This window comes from Phaenicophaeus curvirostris, chromosome 11 (genome assembly GCF_032191515.1).
Source record: "Phaenicophaeus curvirostris isolate KB17595 chromosome 11, BPBGC_Pcur_1.0, whole genome shotgun sequence".
Lineage (NCBI taxonomy): Eukaryota > Metazoa > Chordata > Aves > Cuculiformes > Cuculidae > Phaenicophaeus > Phaenicophaeus curvirostris.
In genome coordinates, this window is record NC_091402.1 from 4,938,035 (window position 1) to 4,956,626 (window position 18,592).

Below are 18,592 nucleotides of genomic sequence, written 5' to 3' on the forward strand. Positions count from 1 at the left end.
GAAAGACCAATAACATTTTACACTTGTAAAAATACCCCTCACAGATTTGTATTTTTTAATCTTCAGTACAAAAGCTCTGTAACTACAGCAAGGCATTAGTTTCCGATGACTAGCTACCTTTTTTTCTATAGCCTCTGGCATTAAAGCTCTCAGTGAAAAGACACTTTAGAGCTAGTTCAGGCAGTTCATTTTCTGTCAATCAACTCTCAGGCGGCAAGTATAAAGGCAGTAACATGACAAGATTTCTATTTTAATATCTTTACTCTTGATAAGATAATCCTAGAGGAACGGCAGTGATCAAATATTTACCGGCAGTGCTCACTGGCACAGTCTATTGTGAAATTAAATACACAAAATTATGTGGGGATAATGTTAATGTTGTGATATAAGGACAAAAGGCAGCGCGCTTGAAATGAAGGTTGACTCTTCTTAATATATGCTCCTCTGTGGCGGGGACCAGCACTGCCAGCACAGAGAACAGAAGAGCAGCTTTTGTTGTGCGTTTTGTGACCTTTCTCTGCTTTTCAAGAGCTTGTTTGCTATTTAAACATATTTGTGTGCTTAATGATCTTGATTTTCAAGTATATATTTGTATGTGCGTATCCCATGTGTCTCTCTGAGATGCACTAAGTGACCAATGATGCTTTGCACTATTCTGTACCGAGCAGCCTCTTGCCCTGCTGTGAGCCTGGGTTTGGTGCCAGCTGGGGCTGGGCTGCGCAAGGCCATGTGGGCTGGGGGTTCATGTGGGGTCTGTGCCAACTTGCTGCAAGGTCAGAGCGAGCCGGTGCCTCTGGGGAGCCCTTCCTGTGCACCCCACCGATGCACCCAAGTCCCAGAGCAGATGGAAGTGCCCAAATCCCTCGTTTTACAGACTGCGGGACTCACAGCAAACACACCTGGGGAGAAACCCTTGTAAAGTGGATTTCTCTTTCCCATTTCTCTGGGCTTCCCTGGTCTCTGGTCCCTGCCTGGGTCCTTCACCCATCACTTCGTCGCACTGCTCTGCTGCGGCTCAGCTGGACCCTGGGAAAAGGGAGCCTGGTTTGGGCTGAAAGAATAGCATTAGCTAATATGGGAAATTACCCCAGCAATCATCCCTCTTTCCCTGTCACTATGGTGACAAAGGAATGACAAAAGCGTGAGCAGAAAGAGATAGGGGTGACACAAGTAAAGAGGGACGGAGCCAGGAGGGGACAGGCAGTGCCTGAAAGCTGTGCCAGAGCCACTGCTGGCTGCCCACGCATGCCTGCAGGGGTTTGCAAAGCCACATGAGTACTAAACCCACGTTGCACCAAGAGCTTCAGTCCATGCCCCTTCCACAAGCCTAAAAACCCAATCACCCAGGCCATAGAAGGCTTTCATGCCACAGCTTTAATTGCAGTGCACTAACCATTGATTTTTACATGTCCTGCCTCAGCAGCACTTGTTATTTGCTGCCTGCCTTAAGGACAGGGTCTGCAACCAGCCTGGCCTCTTCCCACATTTCAGCTCTGAGCGTTGTTAGAGGATACAGCGAGGAAGCCCTCTCTTTCCAGCTGTCACAGTTTAGCCCTGACCCAGGTAATTTTCGCAGCTAAAACCATGCAGTTGGATTCTCAATTCCCTTCCCCAACCCTCCAGGGAAAGGAAAATGAGAGGCAAAAGACTTGCCTTAGGTTGGAAACTAAAAGTAATAATAATGATGAAAATAATTAGAAAGTAATAAAATATATACAGATATGTGAGATCGGATCCCCGCCCACCACCACAAGCAGACAGGAGGGGATGGGTGCAAGGCTAGGAGGGAGCTGGGATCAGGAACTGGATTCAGATCTTGGATCAGGAGCAACAGACAGACAAGGTCTGTGCTGGACATCAGCCATCTCAGAAGGCGGCAAGATCCTTGTGAACTCTCAATTTTATACTGAGTATGAGACATATGGAATCCTCTGTTGGTCAGTTTAGGGTCACCATCCTGTCCAACCCTCCTTCCAGGTGCAGGCCTTTTTTACCAGCTCAAGGATGGCCTTGGTTACTACAGGGATAAGTAGAAGCATTGGCCTTTCTGCATCCCAGGGCCCTGTGATATCACTTCTAGAGAGAAACTACGTGAACGACATGCAGTTTGCTTTCAGTAAATGAAGTTACTTAGTCAAGGCTGAGTTGTCAGAGTCACAAAACTGACTCTAATTTAGCTCAAACCACAACACCAGCCAAAACAGTGATCATCGGTGACTGAGAAGCACATGGCCAAAAGGAAGGGGATAATAGAGGGGGACTTGCCTGGAGGCAATCCCAGACCAGGAGGAGCTCAGCCCCTTGTCTCCGCAGTGCCGCTGCTCGGGTGTACGCCACTGACTTTCAGCACCTACTATTGCCCCATGAACAGAGATGTGGTCATCAGCTTCCAGGTGCGTGAACAGGCGGGGCTTGAGCTGCTGGAGGAGGGGAATACCTGGAAGAAACTGGGCAGTGGCAGAAAAAAGTGCAGGTCCAAGGAGAACATGTCCAGGAGTCCCAGCTGAAGAAGGTATTGGGAGGTTGGTGCCCGTCCTGCAACAAGACTCCTGTCCCTGGGAACTGAAGGAAGTCAGCAGTTCAAACAGCATCCAACAAACGTACCACATTTTAAGTGGAATTTTTATTTTCTTGGAGTCATCTTCTAGAAAACAGGATTGGGAGGAAAATGGACAGAGTGCAGGGGGGACCAGGGCAGAAAATCTTCATCCTGAAATGCAAGCCAAACATCCTCCCCGCCCCACCAGATCTTTGGGGTTCTTTTATAAGAAGAAAAAGTGTATTTTCCATCCAGCTCTATTCATGAGTGATTGTGCAGAGCTCTGCTAATGGGCTGTGCCAAGCTGCGGTCACCCTACAGAGCTATTGGCAGGAGAGGTGGCAAGTTGGAGAGGACTACAAGGGAACTCTGCGTGATATTTTTTGATGAGCTGATTATTCAGAAATTTCACAAGAGCTGAAATACATCACTCTGTTCTGAAACTCACAGCCCTGCCAACACACAGGACAGCTTACATGAGCAGAGGCGTTTTCTCCTTCACAGTGCTGCTGGCCTGTACATTAGGAACCAGATGCAGGAATTGGACAAGGCTTTTCAGCAGCCATCGACCGCAGTGACAGCAAGAGATAAGGAGGGGAGAGGAGGATACGGAAAGCTGAGCTAGAAATCATTTAGATGTTTTTGTGGCTGTTGCTATGTCTGTATTTAGGCTTGAAAGTCTTTCATTAGCTCTGTGGGTCCTGGGGTGGTATGACTTTTATTGCTCCACAGCTAGTGTGTGAGATCGCTCCCAGGTCCCAGTTGTTTTCAGGTAGGCTCGTTTCAGGGGTGCTCAGTCCCCAGTCACATCTCGGGCTGCTGTTACAAGTCAGGAGCTGCCTTGACTCCCCCATCACAGCCAGCAGCATCTGTTTTAGATGTTGGCCTGAGTCTGCAGCCAAGTCAGGCTCCAACAGAGACCAAACAGGCTTTTTCCCCTCTCTGCAAGATTCATTAAAAACCAGACACTGTGTTATTTGAGCACAGGATCAAATAAGAGCCTGGTACCTGGGAGGTGGGGTGCATGTGTGCTGGGGGAGGTTAGAAGCAGCAAGGAGCCAATTTCTGTACCGCTGCACAAAGACTTCAAGGAGCAGACAGGGCACGTCCCCAGTCCATGGATCTGTCACTGCCCAAGCCCCTTTCAGCTACCTGGGGTGGCACCGGCCACCCCGTGGAGGACCAAAGGCTGGTGCATCTACAACTGGACCAAGGATGATGCTGAACTGCTGAAAGGCAATTAAAAATACCCACACTGAAAAGCGCTGTAGAATACCTACCTGCCTAAGTGCAAGCAGATTTGCTGCCTGGGTAGCACCCTTGTGAGGGCAGGTGATTCAGGTTGGAAAGGACAGAGTTGGTTACAGGGACCATCAATGCCGTGAGCTCAGCAGATCCTCCCATTTCCAGCAACACCATCTTTATATGCAGTGCCCTGCCTGCGGAAAATAAAGTCTGTAGGAAGTGTATGCACCATCCAGACACCATCCTCAAGGCTCAGGTCTTTAAAAAAAAGCAGGATGTCATGTATTTCATGATCTGCCTTTTCTAATCTCTCCTTATCTCTCACTCCAATCCCTTCTCATGTCCCTCACTTATTGCAAATTCTCTTTTTAAGCTGGAGCGGAGCACATAAAATATTTCTATGCTGTATAAATAGGTTGTTTTGTGCATAATGCCACAGGAGGCTTTTTCAAAAAACCAGGACCTTTAATGCTGTGATAACAGCCTCCTCATTTACACAAATGAAATCTTCCATATGGCTCGGCACTCATCTGCTCAGCAGCCCCCATGCAGAATGGTTGGCACTGTGCCTGCTCGTCACATGCCGCAGAATTAATACAGAATATTCCATACTTAATATAAAGCCATTGAGCACCGGGTTTGGAAATACCTTGTAAAAGTAACTGATGCTCAGGTTTTTCCTTTTAGTGCTTCTCTTGCAGCACAACCTTTTTCTTCCTTCTATGTGAAGTCGCAGCTACTTTAAATATTAAAGTGCAAAAGGACACACCTTTGTGTTGGCCCCTTTGCCAGCATCTCTGACCATCCTGACTACTCGCCTTTTCTTCTCTGTCCCTTCTGGTCCCCTGACATTCATTTCCTGTTCATTCAGCCCTTTTTTCAGGGTCTAAAAAGTGCAGACAACATCAAATGTACCATTCATTTACTCTGCATGGAAAAAAAAAATAACATTAAAATAAAAATAGCATTTAAAGTTTTTAAAAGGGCTAATGGAAGAGATTGGTGGTCACATTGGGTCATGGTAAATCTTCGAATCAAACTGGCTTTTCAGGAGCAATATTTTAACAGCACCACATCATGGAATCAAACACAAGTGCTTTAGTTCTAGTGTTTCTATTTATATTTGACCAGAACGAAAACTTCAAACCAATGGCCTGAACTACTCCACACAGCAAAGAGAGACTTAAGAAAAATTATATGAGTTAATCCATTGTATATTTTGATACTTCTCAGGTTGGGTTGCAACCCTTTTGGACAGGCCTTTTTTATTTGTTCAGGACAGTGACTGCACTGTGCTGCCAGGCTCTGGTTTGGACCTGACCCTGACCTCCTCGGGCAGGCTCAGCACCCTACAGCCCCCCAGCACAGCTCTTACTGAAAGACTTGCTGCATTTTATTTTCTATCCTGAGTTCAGGGGACACAGAAAGCTTTGGTTGTCACTTGCCCACAACTCAAGAGCAAGATTATGGGTGCTGTTTTCATGCGTATCTTGCAGACTCATTTCTTTTTCTCTTCCATCTGTTGTTTGACTTTTTTTCCTTTAACACACATTAGCAATCAACTACTAACCCACAGTGTGTTTCTTCCTGGACGAAGCTCTGAACCCAGCATTTTGCACCAAAGGAGCGTGCTGCATGGGTGGACCCCACTCATGTTATTTCTTGCCGCAAGACGTTGGTCCCAGTCCAGCCCTAATGTGATTCCTATCCCATTAGCAGCCTTACATATCCATGGCTTTGCAGAAGTGTTTTGTATCACCTTAAGCTGCAGAAGCATCGTGACAACATACGAAAAGGAACAGAAAAAGGAAAACTCTTCAAAGTGTTATATTTCTTGTTATACCACCTTACCTGACAAAATGGTAGCTCTCAGAGTTTATCTTGGCTGGTCTGTAACAAAGTCTTGGGTTTTAAGACTTGCCATACTGCTAAAATATCTGATTTTTCTATGATACCGTAGCCCACATACAATAACCAAATCTCAAAAAGCACAACACAGAGTAAACGCTTTGTAATGCACCTAAACACAGTAGGTACCTGTTTTTGCTAGCGCTTTATTTCAGTTTAAGCCAAGGGACAACTTAAAAAGATTTGTTCCCAAGTACACGATTCAGAAAAATAAGACTTACTACTTAGAGCAGTATTTTGAGTCAGTGCTGTTAGTTGTTTTAGCTGAAATTCAAGCTTGATGATAGCCAAAGGTCCAATAAAATTCTTCATGGAAGAATCCTGGTTTTGTAGAACGTAATAAAATTGTTCAACTGCAGCTCCAGGGCCACTGAGAACAGGAGGACAATGTCTGTCTTTCAGGAGATTTTCTTAGGTCACAGGATGTTTTTCAAACACTTTGTTACCTAGGAAATACCAAACACAACAGACAGCTACGTATAATACTTTCTTGGATCTTTTTTAGTAAGACACAATGTAAAGCTGTTTATTGCTTATGGGTTAGGTGCTCATTAATTGATCCAACAGGAAACACAGGCAGTGATGGACAAAAGAAAACATCCAGTGTTAAATCCACACACAGAGCACCTTTCGGCTCCCATTATAGCCTGTGCAATAGAGAAAGGAGAAAATCCCTGCACACAACTATTTTAAAATCACGTTTGCAGAGCAAGAAAAAAGAGCGCTCGTTTGATTTATTATCTACTTTTTCAATAAAGTCCACTTCCAAATAATACTAGTGCCTGCCTTTCACATTGTGCTTTTCATTCCTAATTCACAAAGTACCCTCTAAAGAGGGTCAGGATCATTTTACAAAGAACAAACACGAAGTGAAGTCACGTTGCTGATGTCCCTGAGTAAGACAGCACAGTCCCCAGGCTCTGTTGACCGCTAGTCACAGGAACAAAGGATTTAGAAAGGGCATCTTGTGTCATCAAATCCAGCTTCTTGCTCTTCAAATTGATTTTGCTATAATAATCTCGTGCAAGAGTCTCTGGGGAGCATGATCTCTTATATAAGCTCCTGCAAATGCTCTTTCACAATCATCATCTCGTGTATATACTCATCCATCCTGACCCTGAGGTGGGGCTCTACCTAATACCAATGTGCTGCACAGGAGTGATGTAGGACTGTCGCCCTAAAAATGCCCCATCTCACACGCTGGAGAATGAATTCAGTATTTCTTCTCACGTTTGCTCCTATTTTGTTCATCTGTTGGTGGTCCATCCTAGTAAAAGACCTGTAATAGGTGCCATGACAGACCTGGAAGGTGTTCCTGAAGCAGAGAATAGAAATACTGAGAGCCTGACAACTGCAGCCACAAAAATTGTGTATGATGCCTGCACAAATTCATGGCAAAATTGTTATTGCAGCGTTAACTGTAGGCTTGCAGCAGCCCTGGGGGCTAACTTGAGTGGGGCATCGGGATTTACCTGTGCACATACCTGTCCGTCCATGTAGAGACTGACAGCCTGACAAAAAACAGAGCCTCAAGTACACCCAGACCAATATCATTCCAATGTCCATCACCCCTTCTTTTTGTCAAATAACTACTTACTGGAGGAGTTATTAATGCCTTTCCACCTACACAGCCTAGATACCGAAACTTGCACAAAGGCAGCTTTTAAGCTTTGAGGTCACGTTCGAGTTGCTGGTTGGAGAGTCTCTCTGGGCAGTTCTATTATGCAGCAGCTACAGCAATAAGATAACACGATACAAACCTTTGCTAATAATCGAGTGTGAAGTGGGCTTTTTGCTTGGTACCTTCAGTTTTGTACCCTCACTTCAGAGCATGTTTAAAGCTGGCTTCAATACTGGGAAAATTATTTCAGCTTATTAAACACAAAGCTGTTACCCTATGGTTAGATGAGGGCACGGCCCCCAAACTTGTTCCCCAGGGCTGTGGACAAGGCTTGGATCCTTGCTGCTATTGTGGCTGCAACACCCTAACCACCCACTTCTTTGTTTGATTGTCTTTTGTCACCAAAACATATGTTTCTCTTTTCAATGGCATTTGGAGCAACAGTTTCCATTGTATGCCCCTCCTGACTGACAGTTTGATGGCAGCCTGTAAATTACTTGGCATGGGTTTTGTGAATCTGCTTAAAGGAGGAGGCCTGGCTGCTTGGGAAGTACATCCTTTTGCAGCTTCAGGGCAAGAGATTAGCACCACTGTAGCACAGGTTTGCATATAAAAATACTTGACCCACTGTTGATATCATCCTTATTTGAAGCTCAGCATTATCCTGTGCCTCAACTCTTTATTCCAGGTCCCAAGACACAACACCCATCAGTTATGCTTGGCTTTCCCCATTTTCCTCTTGTACAATGACACATGTAAAGCTCAATGATGAATCAACAACAGATTAGACTCCAAACACTCGGCATATGACAGCCCAGGTAAGCACTCTGGTTGCTGCATGTGCAAGTTAAGAGAACATCTGGGCCTTTGTCAGCTTTCTTTGCTAGCAGTAACACATTTGCTGCTTTGCCTTTATGTATCTCCCGCCAGAACATTTCTACTGTAGCTATAATTACAGGATCCAAGCAGTGCTGTCTGGAATTTATGTACTCTTTACAGCTGAATTAAATGGCCACCTATAGGGAAATGGAAGTCCAGAGAACGCAGCATATAACTTTTAGCACAGTACTACTTACAGCCACAAAAATAGAACCCTGGAATAGGTGCGAAGGGGCCATTATGCTTGTGCTGGCCTCCTACAAGCGGAAGACGTGTCAATTATAACCACAGCTATCTCTATTGCCCCTTTGTTTTCATAAGAATAATGATATCCTCCAACCAGAAAAACAAATCAACCTCAATGCTGAGTCTGCTGTGCATTAGCAAACCGCATTCGTTTGGGGAAGCCCTTTGCCTTGAGCCTTCTGGGGCGGGTATCACTGCTACACACACACAGTCACTGCACTCTGGCTGTTTACATCTTCCCTTGGAAGAGATAATTTAACTCCTATGCATAAACTTTCTCCCTGCTGCAGAGGCAGCAGCTCTGGGTTAGGATTTAGAAGGTATTTTACACTTCTAAAATACCAGCCAGGGCCAGGTTATGTTTGTCTGTTGGATTTCTGTTGATATTAACTTCGCTTACATTCCATTGAAATGACAAAGAGATTACTTTACGTGTACTTACTGCAGAAAAGAGAGAATTTTAGGTGAAAAAGCACAGAACCTGTGATCTGATCCATCTTCTCTTTGTTGTTTCCAACTACTTAAAGCATAATGTCACACTGAAATGCACACTTGGAGTGCTGCATTCTCTTCTCCTGATGGATTGTTTTGATGTTTTCCAAGGTGACCTTCATAAAACATGTTTCTTTTGAAGCTTATACCTCACTCTCGGGTCACAATAGGCGCATGCAGACAAGCAAAGCGTCAGCTCTTGCTTTCTAATTAATGGTTCTTGGAGGCTGCTGAGTGGGGGATATAATTAATAGCACTTAAGTCTGGAGTGCAGAGAAATCTGTAGCTGATTACCAGGAGATGTATTTACTTAGGGATTATATGCAAACAGCTCCCAAGTGCAGCCATGAATTGCTCTCTGGGAAGTCCCTAGGACCAGGCACCACCTTGAGCCTAACTCCAGTGCAAGCGCTCAAAAAAATTGCCCTGCTTATAGAATAAGGCTCCCAAACTGAGGTTTCCCTGCTGGCTGTACCTCGTTCCCCTGCTCCCACTCCCCAAACCAAAGTCTTCAGCGTGGTGTTATTTTCCATGACTGCATGCCAGAGGAGCATCTGTTGCAGAAAACATCTCTGGCCATGTCTGTGTTGTCAATGAGACACCCACCCAGGAGACAAACCGCTCTGTGGTCCAAGCCACCCAGGTACAGCGCCTGCAGACGGCTGTATCCTCACTATATGCACCAGTGCCAGATCTACTCAGTGGAACCACTCAGAGGCATAACCATTGTTTTGTGCCAGAAAGAACAGGAAGGCTTTTACTGCAGTGAAGAAACCAAAGGAGGGTGTTGCAAGTCACCTAGATAGGCTTGGAAATTAAGATGCTGCATCAAATCTTGCTCTTTGAGTAAGGCCTCCTTCCCTGTGGATCCACCTCAACGACTGACTATTTATCAAACACAACTGACCATATAACAGCCAACACTGCACGACGAGTGGCTCCTAAGGGGGTCAAATCTTGGTGCTACTAAGCAAGAGACTAAGTAACACAACTATATATTAAATAACCTTTCCATAGATAGCTGGTTTTTTTTTCCCTTTTCTTCCCTTCCCCAGAGCCATACAAAGTTATACTGAACTTCAGCTCTGCATACACAGCACCACGAGCAGCCCTGCACAGCCCACACATGCTTGGGATGTTCCAGAGGGAGCAGCACCAGCAAAGGTAGCAGGAAGAGAATCAAAAGCTTCTTGTCTTGTTTGAGCATTTCTTAGGAAAAAGAAAAGTCACCTTCATGTCCTTCTTGATCAGACAGTCTATAAATACAGGTAAAAGGTGCTACTGTACCTATTCAAGTCACACAAGACTTGGGAAGGGTAGCTGGGAAAGCTCAGAACAGAGCTCAGTCTGTCCAGGCTAATATAGCTGAGCTGGGCTTCTTTGAACAATACACTTAAGTAGGAAAATAATGCATGAGGCCTTAAAAAATGCCATTTATTGGCTCCAGAACACCCGCATTCAGCTATTTCTGACTTTTCCCTGTACTGCTTGAAAAAAACTCAAGTCAAATAACATCCAGGTAAAGTTATAAATGGCAAAATAAATCCCTTGTAGGTGAAAAACAAAAATAGCTTCAAAGAAGGATGCATACAACCTTGTTAATTTGCCAAAAGAAAATTCAGAATGGCTGAGAAATTCAGATGGTGCTCAGATATACCCTTATCTGAGGTTCAGAACCTTAAACCTCAGAAGCAAAACAATGTCAGAGAGAAGAGATTGACAGTGATGCCTTGAGTGGGGAATCAAAGGTTGGAGGAACTGCCTGTAATAGGCAAAACACTCATGATAATGATGCCAGTGAGATTTAATTTACCAGTTTCTTCTAGGAAAGGCAATGACCTCAATATCATATTTTCGTAATAAATGGAAATACAAGTCCAGCCACATGAATTCGCTTGCAGGATTGCAACTATCCAGGTTTGCATCTAGTATAAGAAGAGCCTAAGAACATTTTATTGATATGTGGGGATTTAACTCCAACCCTTTTGAGAATCTCTGCAGAAAAGCATTTCCAGTTCATTTCCAACTAGATGAAAAAACCCACCCCAAAACCTACCAACTATATAATGGGAAACATCATCACATTGGAATAGATAGGGATGTGCCATTTTATCCTAAGTATTGTTCATTTGCTGCTGTGCCATAGATAAAGCACCGCACAATGCTTCTGTTAGCAGAGAAGTGCTTACATGTGCATTACCTAAGGATACGTTCTTTCTGGCTGAGTAATTAATTTTTGGAAAGCATATTTCTGAGAAGGTGAAAACCAAGCATCCAAAACCAAATCCAGCAGCCACTGTGGAAATGTGACTGTGTAGTCCAAACCCTGGAGGTCCCTAGGTCCCAGATGCTGAGGACAAGTTTCCTTCACAGATGGGAACTGCGTGTGCTACACAGCTCTCTCTGTGCCAGTCCACAGAAATGCTGGCTCAGATGTGACTGAAGAAGGTAAGAGCGTGGTCATCATGCAAGAGGAAAATGGAAAGAGTCCAATGAATCAGCCCAAACAGAGATGACAGGATGGCATAGGACACTGGGAGCTGCCACTTAAGTGTCCCACGCACACACTGGGTAGTTCAGCTCAAGATGTCACAAGCTGGGCAGCAAGCAGTGAGCCACAGGCAGGGAGGAGGGATATTTATGGGATTTCAGATCTTCAGAGGAAAAAACATGGAACAGTCAGAAATGACAGAGAAATGTGTGTGCTGGATGATGGCAAACAACATATGGGGAACAGGAGAGAAGGAGCTTTTGGCATCATTGCTGCAGTGCACATCCCAGCGAAACTCGTATTGATCTCCTGGGGCCAGTTCATTTCTACTATAAGAATCTGACTTCTGGGACTCTGGGTACAGAATGAAAAACTCTCAATTTCTAGAGCACCAATGCTTGTGTTTGCCAAACATTTTCTCCTTTCTGTTCCTGCCTGCAACTAATCTTTTTCTTTTAGGAGAAAATTCAGCAGAACAGGTTGTTTTCCAGTAGACTTAATTTTGAAAGTTAAACTGATGGGATAATTTAACATTTGACAGATGAAGTTCACACTTGCTTATCCACTCCTTAGTCTGAATTCTGCAAGTATCTTGTATACCTAAGCGCATATCTGAGTGTACACAGACACACCAATTTTTAGTGCTTCACAGGTACCAAAGCCATTTTCTGTACTAAAAACAGAGAGAGAATATGTTAGGTTAGACATTCCTCTTAAACAGTTGCTGCTGATCCTCATTTCCAGGTATGTTATTTTTTGCTGCCTGGAAACATAATGCTGTAGAACTGTGCTGATTTGTTCCAAGAAGAGCACACTGTTTCAGTCACTGTTGGAACACTGTGTCCTTTTGGAAACAACACAAGTCTAAGAGCATTGGTATCTTTTGTTCTATTGTACGTATACTCCTTTTGTCCTTAAGAAGTCTACAGAGGGTTGAACAGAGTTTTGGGTGCTGCAGGAGTAAGTCAATATGTAAATCATCACCTTTAACTTTCCTGAAAATACTTCTTCAGGATTGCTGCTTCAGCTGCCATCTCTTCTTCTGTCCTCCACTTTTCAGGGGAATCCTCTTTGTCGTGTCGTTGCAACTTTTTTAAGGGAGGAAGAAGAAAAGAACCAGTCTGTTGATATTTTTTCCCCAGTTTTATTGTCAAATTCAGAACACACCTATATGCAACCAACCCAACTAAGGTTGCATAAGGGGCTAAAAGAAAGGTGAGGAGGGACTATTCATGAAAGCTTGTATGGGTAGGGTGAGGGGGAACGGGTATAAACCGGAGAGGGGCAGGTTTAGACTAGACATAAGGAGGAATTTCTTCACTATGAGAGTGGTGAGACCCTGGCCCAGGTTGCCCAGGGAAGCTGTGGCTGCCCCATCCCTGGAGGTGTTCAAGGCCAGGCTGGATGGGCCTTGGGCACCTGATCCAGTGGGAGGTGTCCCTGCCTGTGGAAGGGGGTTGGAACTGGATGATCTTTAAGGTCTCTCCCAACCCAAACTATTCTACAATTCTACAATTCTAACTCCTATGTGCCTGCAGGACTGAGGGACCCGGTTATGGAGATGAGGGGAGAAGGTTACTCATTTAGAGTGGTAACAGTAGTTAGCTGGCTCTGACAGATTCATGGTGCTAGGGTGAATGATGGGCAGTGACAGAGTTCACCTTTGGAAGCTGATGATCAGACACCTTGTGAGGCTTTAAACAAAGCTGGTAGGTAAAAATAATAGGTTAACATACACACTCAGTCATTTTGAAGTACCCATCACATCAGTGGAGTGAGCTAGGCAGAAGCTGCCTAGACACCTTGTCAGTAATTCATGTAAAATTTTATCTCTGCCTTTTCCTCTGCTCATGGGGCCACTGTTCCCATCAAAGACCTGTTGTGATAACAAGGCCCCGTTGCAGCTCTTTTCCCACCAGCCGTTTATATCGGTACTTTTCAGAAGGGATGTTCCCTCCCTGCCTGCAAGTTATTAGTCCTTCCTTGCCCTTGCTGAAAGCAAGACACATCCCTGGTCTAGAAACCAAACCTGTTATTTTAAACATAACTATATTTTATTAATGATTTACTGGGGAAAAATATCAAAAGTATGTGAAACATTTAATTTTTGCAAAATATGCCCACAGAAATAAATTCTATACCATATGCAGCAATAATATGAAGTGACGTTATCCCAGACATGATGATTTCAATTACATCTTTTGCTCTCCAGAAGAAGGGAGAAGCTGATGGTTTTGCTGCTGTATAGAACAAGGGAGTTCTATTTTACGTGAAATATGACATGCCAGCACTAGAGTGACTGCCTGTATGTATGTCCACTCAAAGAATGCCTGCCAGTCATCAAGGGAAAGCTACATTTATAATAGATAGCAGGGACATTCACATTAATAGCTTAAACACTGAGATTTCCAGTGTGTTTTTAGGTACAGCGCACAACACAGATTGTATTCACAGCATCAGTGCTTCTGAAGAATGTTACAATATCGATTTCTTGTTAATGTCACAAAGTTGAAAACTAATGAATTTACACATTTTACTCCTGGACAAATTTTAGCACAGAAGATGAAGCAGTGAAAAAAAACAAAGATGAAACAATATTGAACCTGCCAAGCAAACGGCATTACTGTATAGGGCACATTTAGCAATAAACTAGGATTGTTAGCACACATCCAACTCACAAATACTTCTACTTGTGCTGTGTTTCTCTGACTCTGAATTTTGCTGCCAGCTATAGTTCTATGTAGTTCTACATTCTGAGGCACAAATTTCTTCCTGCTCAGCAGATGAAGCTGAATTAGAAAGCTATTTCCTTTCTTGCCAATACGATACAAGTAGCTGTAGGCAAATTAGAGTGTATTATGGCTCAACTAGTAGAGGACCAATCTTCATTGTTACATCAGCTCTAGGTGTGTTATAAATCCATCTTGTAATAAGCCTACAGTATTACGGAGAAAGATTTAAAAGCCAGGAACGAATATAGTGCATGCACTGTCACCCCCGCCTTGGTGTGTGCAGGTACCACAGCTAAGCCAGCAAGGAGAGGGAATCATAGAATCACAGAATCACCAGGTTGGAAGAGACCCACCAGATCATCGAGTCCAACCATTCCTATCAAACACTAAACCATGCCCCTTAGCACCTTGTCCACCCGTGCCTTAAACACCTCCAGGAAAGGTGACTCAACCACCTCCCTGGGCAGCCTGTTCCAGTGCCCAATGACCCTTTCTGTGAAAAATTTTTCCTAATGTCCAGCCTAAACCTCCCCTGGTGGAGCTTGAGGCCATTCCCTCTTGTCCTGTCCCCTGTCACTTGGGAGAAGAGGCCAGCTCCCTCCTCTCCACAACCTCCTTTCAAGGAGTTGTAGAGAGCAATGTGGTCTCCCCTCAGCCTCCTCCAGGCTAAACACCCCCAGCTCTCTCAGCCGTTCCTCGTAAGACCTGTTCTCCAGCCCCTTCACCAGCTTCATTGCTCTTCTCTGGATTCGCTCCAGAGCCTCAACATCCTTCTTGTGGTGAGGGGCCCAGAACTATACCAGGAAACTGCACATATCAGCCTGTACCTTCCATGGGGCCACAAATGCTTATATTTAACAAAAGGAAGCACCAAGATGAGCCAAGGGGTGGTAAATCAGCTGTCTAAGGTGTGAGCTGTTCTAAAAACAAAAGGTCTTGCTCATTCTACCTGGTATCAGTGGGAGATAGAGCAGGCAACAGCCAGAAGGCAAGGGAGGAAAGCCCCTGTTCCTCAAAGTCTCCTTGTTAATCCTGCAAGAAACACTTTTAGCGATGCAGTTTGGCTGCTGTTCATCCTTGCTGTCCTGTTTTTGCACCACCCAGGTGAGAGCTGACTCCAGGAGACCAGTAAAGTGAGGATTTGACTTGTAGTTTTCACTTTTATTTTCCCTGCTCAGAGAAGCTGAAGCGAACAGCAATAAGGAGGCATATGCTGAAGTGGCTGGTGGTATTGTCTAAATTAAAACCGTGAAGTTGCAGACCAGAGTGACTTCTCAAAGCTTGCAAAGGAGAGGGTTTCTTTCGCTACATAACTGCTAACCTTTAAAAATAATCAATCTTTGACTTAAGGTTAAACCAGATACATGAGTAGAAGCAATGAATTCTGAAACTTGCCTGGAAACCCAGCCTGCTGCAGCAGCCCCAGCTCCTGGTAGAGAGTCCGCAGTCCCACACAGCAACCCCCAGCCTGGCACAAAAGCGCTAAACACAGCCTCACCCTGCTCTCCTGTCCACTGGCACTTAGTTGTTGTTTTGGGGTTTTTTATTAATAAAAGAGTAAAAAAGAGGCTAAGATAGTCTCCATAGTATCCTGGCTGACTTAGAAATATACTTTCAATGAAGAAGGACATACATATTTCAGTATTAAATTGTATTGATTTAGAATTCAGGAGGGAAACAAAGGCAGCAGTCGATACTTGTTTCTAAGGGACTTCTGTGCCTTGAAGTGTGTTCATATTCACACGCAAGCCCCAGCTATGCATCTCTACAAATATCTGATGTGGTATTGAAAGTTTGGATTGTACAGTGGGAGCAATGCTGCTCTCCTGGAGAACATTCTGAGGTTCTGCTTCGAACAAAGGGAAAAAATACCTCTGCCTGCTAAAACTAGTGCTTCCCCTTGTTTTTCCCCCAGTAAGACAGAAAAAAAGCTGAAGAACTTGAGCTAGCATCCTTATTCAGGTAGAGGCATTCAAACAAAGACTGGCTTGAAGTATCTATGATAATTTCTGTAGAAAAACTCTGCTTCTGCAAGCTCTGGAAAAAAAAAAAAAATTATCCAGAGTCCCTCATCATTTGCCTGACGTGGTTTTCTGAGAGCTATATTTCCCAGATTCCCCTGGACAATCTGAATAGAGGTGGAGACTGAGCGATCCACATCCTTGCAAAAATACTTCTGCTACCTTATCTACATTTCCTGGAAGAGGGGTTACAGGTTAACCAAAGGGCCCTAAACAACCACTGCTGTTCTTAAGAGGAATGCTTCCAGAAGAAACTGCTCACCTTTAGGATCCCTTCCGAAGCAAAGCACACGTTTCCAGTTGTGGTAAGCAGCTGCTGTTTCAAGTGAGATGAAAACAGCTCGTGGTAAGGCTACAAGAGCCAATCCTGCGAAGTAAAGGGGATAAGATTTTGTCTTCCAGGGACACTCATGGCGCAATGGGGCCACTGGCAGGGGCTTTGCAGAGCTCTGCAGGCACACTGGGCTCTTCTGACAAGTGATCTTTGGTGGCTAGCAGGAGGCTTCTTGTCACCCCCAAAGCCCGGGTGGGAGAGTGGGGAAGCACAGCCTGTTATCAGGAATGTTATGGTAATGTTGGTCATATATAATGTTACAATCCCTACACTAAGTGAAAGCAAGCAAGCAAGCAACCTATAACGAATGTTTTCTTAAAATAAAGAAAAGCTCTAAGCTTCAGGTGAGGCTGGCAGGAACAGAAACAATGGATAACGAACTACAAGGGACAGATCTCCAGGGTATTTTATACTGATACGAGCATCATTTTCTAACCCTAACCAAATCCTTCCCTTCAGGGCTGCCCTCCAGCAGGGAAACAGCATTTTTTGGTATCTGGACAGGAACTCCTCCTGCAGGACACAGCCCGGGTGCAGAGAGCGAGGTCTGCAGAGCACACACCGAGGCTGCACAGGGCAGGTGGCAGCCTATAAAACTCTTCCCATAGAGCTCCACACTATTTACCACTATAGAACTGCTGACACTTGGCCTGTTTTCATAAGAAGGCGGCTTTGCAAAACCACCACCCCAGACAGACAAGGTGTTCTGCTGCAAAACCCAGAAAGCCCCACATTCTCTGAAGTCAAACGCACCCCTGTTGCTCTATCACAGGAGCTCAGAGCGCACACATTAACAAAAGGTAAGCAGCCAGATTAGCATAGCCCAGATAACTCTGGGAGGATAGGATGAGAAAGCATCCACATTTCTTTTAGACAGTCTCTATTACGCTAACTTTTTCATTTAACATTCTGGACAAGCACAGAGACACATATTAGTCAACTCTCTAATCGCAGCTGCCCAGCAAATTACACACTGTATCTGCTCAACATTCTTCAAGCACTAAGACTCTTGTTTATAACTTAGTACATCTTCTTGCCTTGCAGTACAAATAAAGGTGCTATTTCTAAGATATGCCCTTCTTCAAGCAGATCATTACTGATGTCTGACTTCTTGGGCTTCTGATAAATTATCCTCTTCTCTCACCTCAAGCAGAAAATGCTCTTCCACCAATAATCTATGACTGTCAGTCTTGATTACTTGAAGTCTTGAAGTTGTTAGCACTGCGGAACGGTCTGGTTTTGTCACTGCAATTCTTAAGGGAAACACAATATTGTTTTATAACACATTCGCATTGGGGAACCTCTCCTTCTTGCCCTTTACAGAGGAGCCCAGAATTCTCAATGCAGCAGATGACAGGGTCGAGGCTGGTTGTTGTTTGAAGCAACATCTATATTATGGCTGCTTCCACTTCTGCCATAACACCAGCAGAAAAGCAACCTGTGTTAATACAGAGCACTAGCAAACAGTATTGGGGGAAAAAAGCTTTTACGGTAGTTAGCACTGTGCTATTCTCTCTCCCCATGAATATTTACTGTTGATAGTTAAGAGTTTACAACCTCCAATGTATTTAACTAAAAGAAAAATCATAGTGATGGAGACTAATTGTGCCAAACTGCTGCAACACAACTAAACTCGGCTGCTTCAGCAATTATAAGATTTAATGTTATAAAAAACAGCAGCTAGGAAAAAATTCCAAAATGACTTCTTGCCAGCAGTTTGGATCAGATATTAGGTGTTACCCAGCTGGTGGCTTTTATCATTACTGATACACCCAGGTAGCTTTTCCATACTTAATTCCCACACTTGAGTGAAATGCTGGATGTCTCCTCTACTCTTTCCAGTAGCAACCCTTTTCCAGAGACTGGAGACAAAAACGAACCCAGGGCTGCTACACGTACCTCTTCCTCTAACTCCCTATGGACCCAGAGCTGCAAGGGTGAACACGCACCCACAGCACATCCCAGTTCCCAGTCTTGCACTGCAGCAAGGAGAGGTAGTGGGCTTCATCCAGATATCCCCTCACGGGGGGGGAATCAGTCTTGAGGACTGAGCTGGCTATGGCTCCTTAGCCCTTTGGTGATAC

At 44.4% G+C, this 18,592-nt stretch overlaps 1 protein-coding gene across 3 annotated transcripts in view; it reads right to left on the reverse strand.

Moving 5' to 3' along the window:
- Nucleotides 1-5,936: 5,936 nt before the first annotated feature.
- Nucleotides 5,937-18,592, reverse strand: part of FHIT (fragile histidine triad diadenosine triphosphatase) — a 609,993-nt gene continuing 597,337 nt past the window's right edge. For all 3 annotated transcript variants that reach the window (XM_069865715.1, XM_069865716.1, XM_069865717.1), the window contains 2 exons: nt 12,406-12,509; nt 5,937-6,138 (listed from right to left, as the gene is read on the reverse strand). In XM_069865715.1, the coding sequence (XP_069721816.1) occupies nt 12,408-12,509 (102 nt within the window). In that variant the 3' untranslated portion in view covers nt 5,937-6,138; nt 12,406-12,407. The remainder of the gene's footprint in view (nt 6,139-12,405; nt 12,510-18,592) is intronic.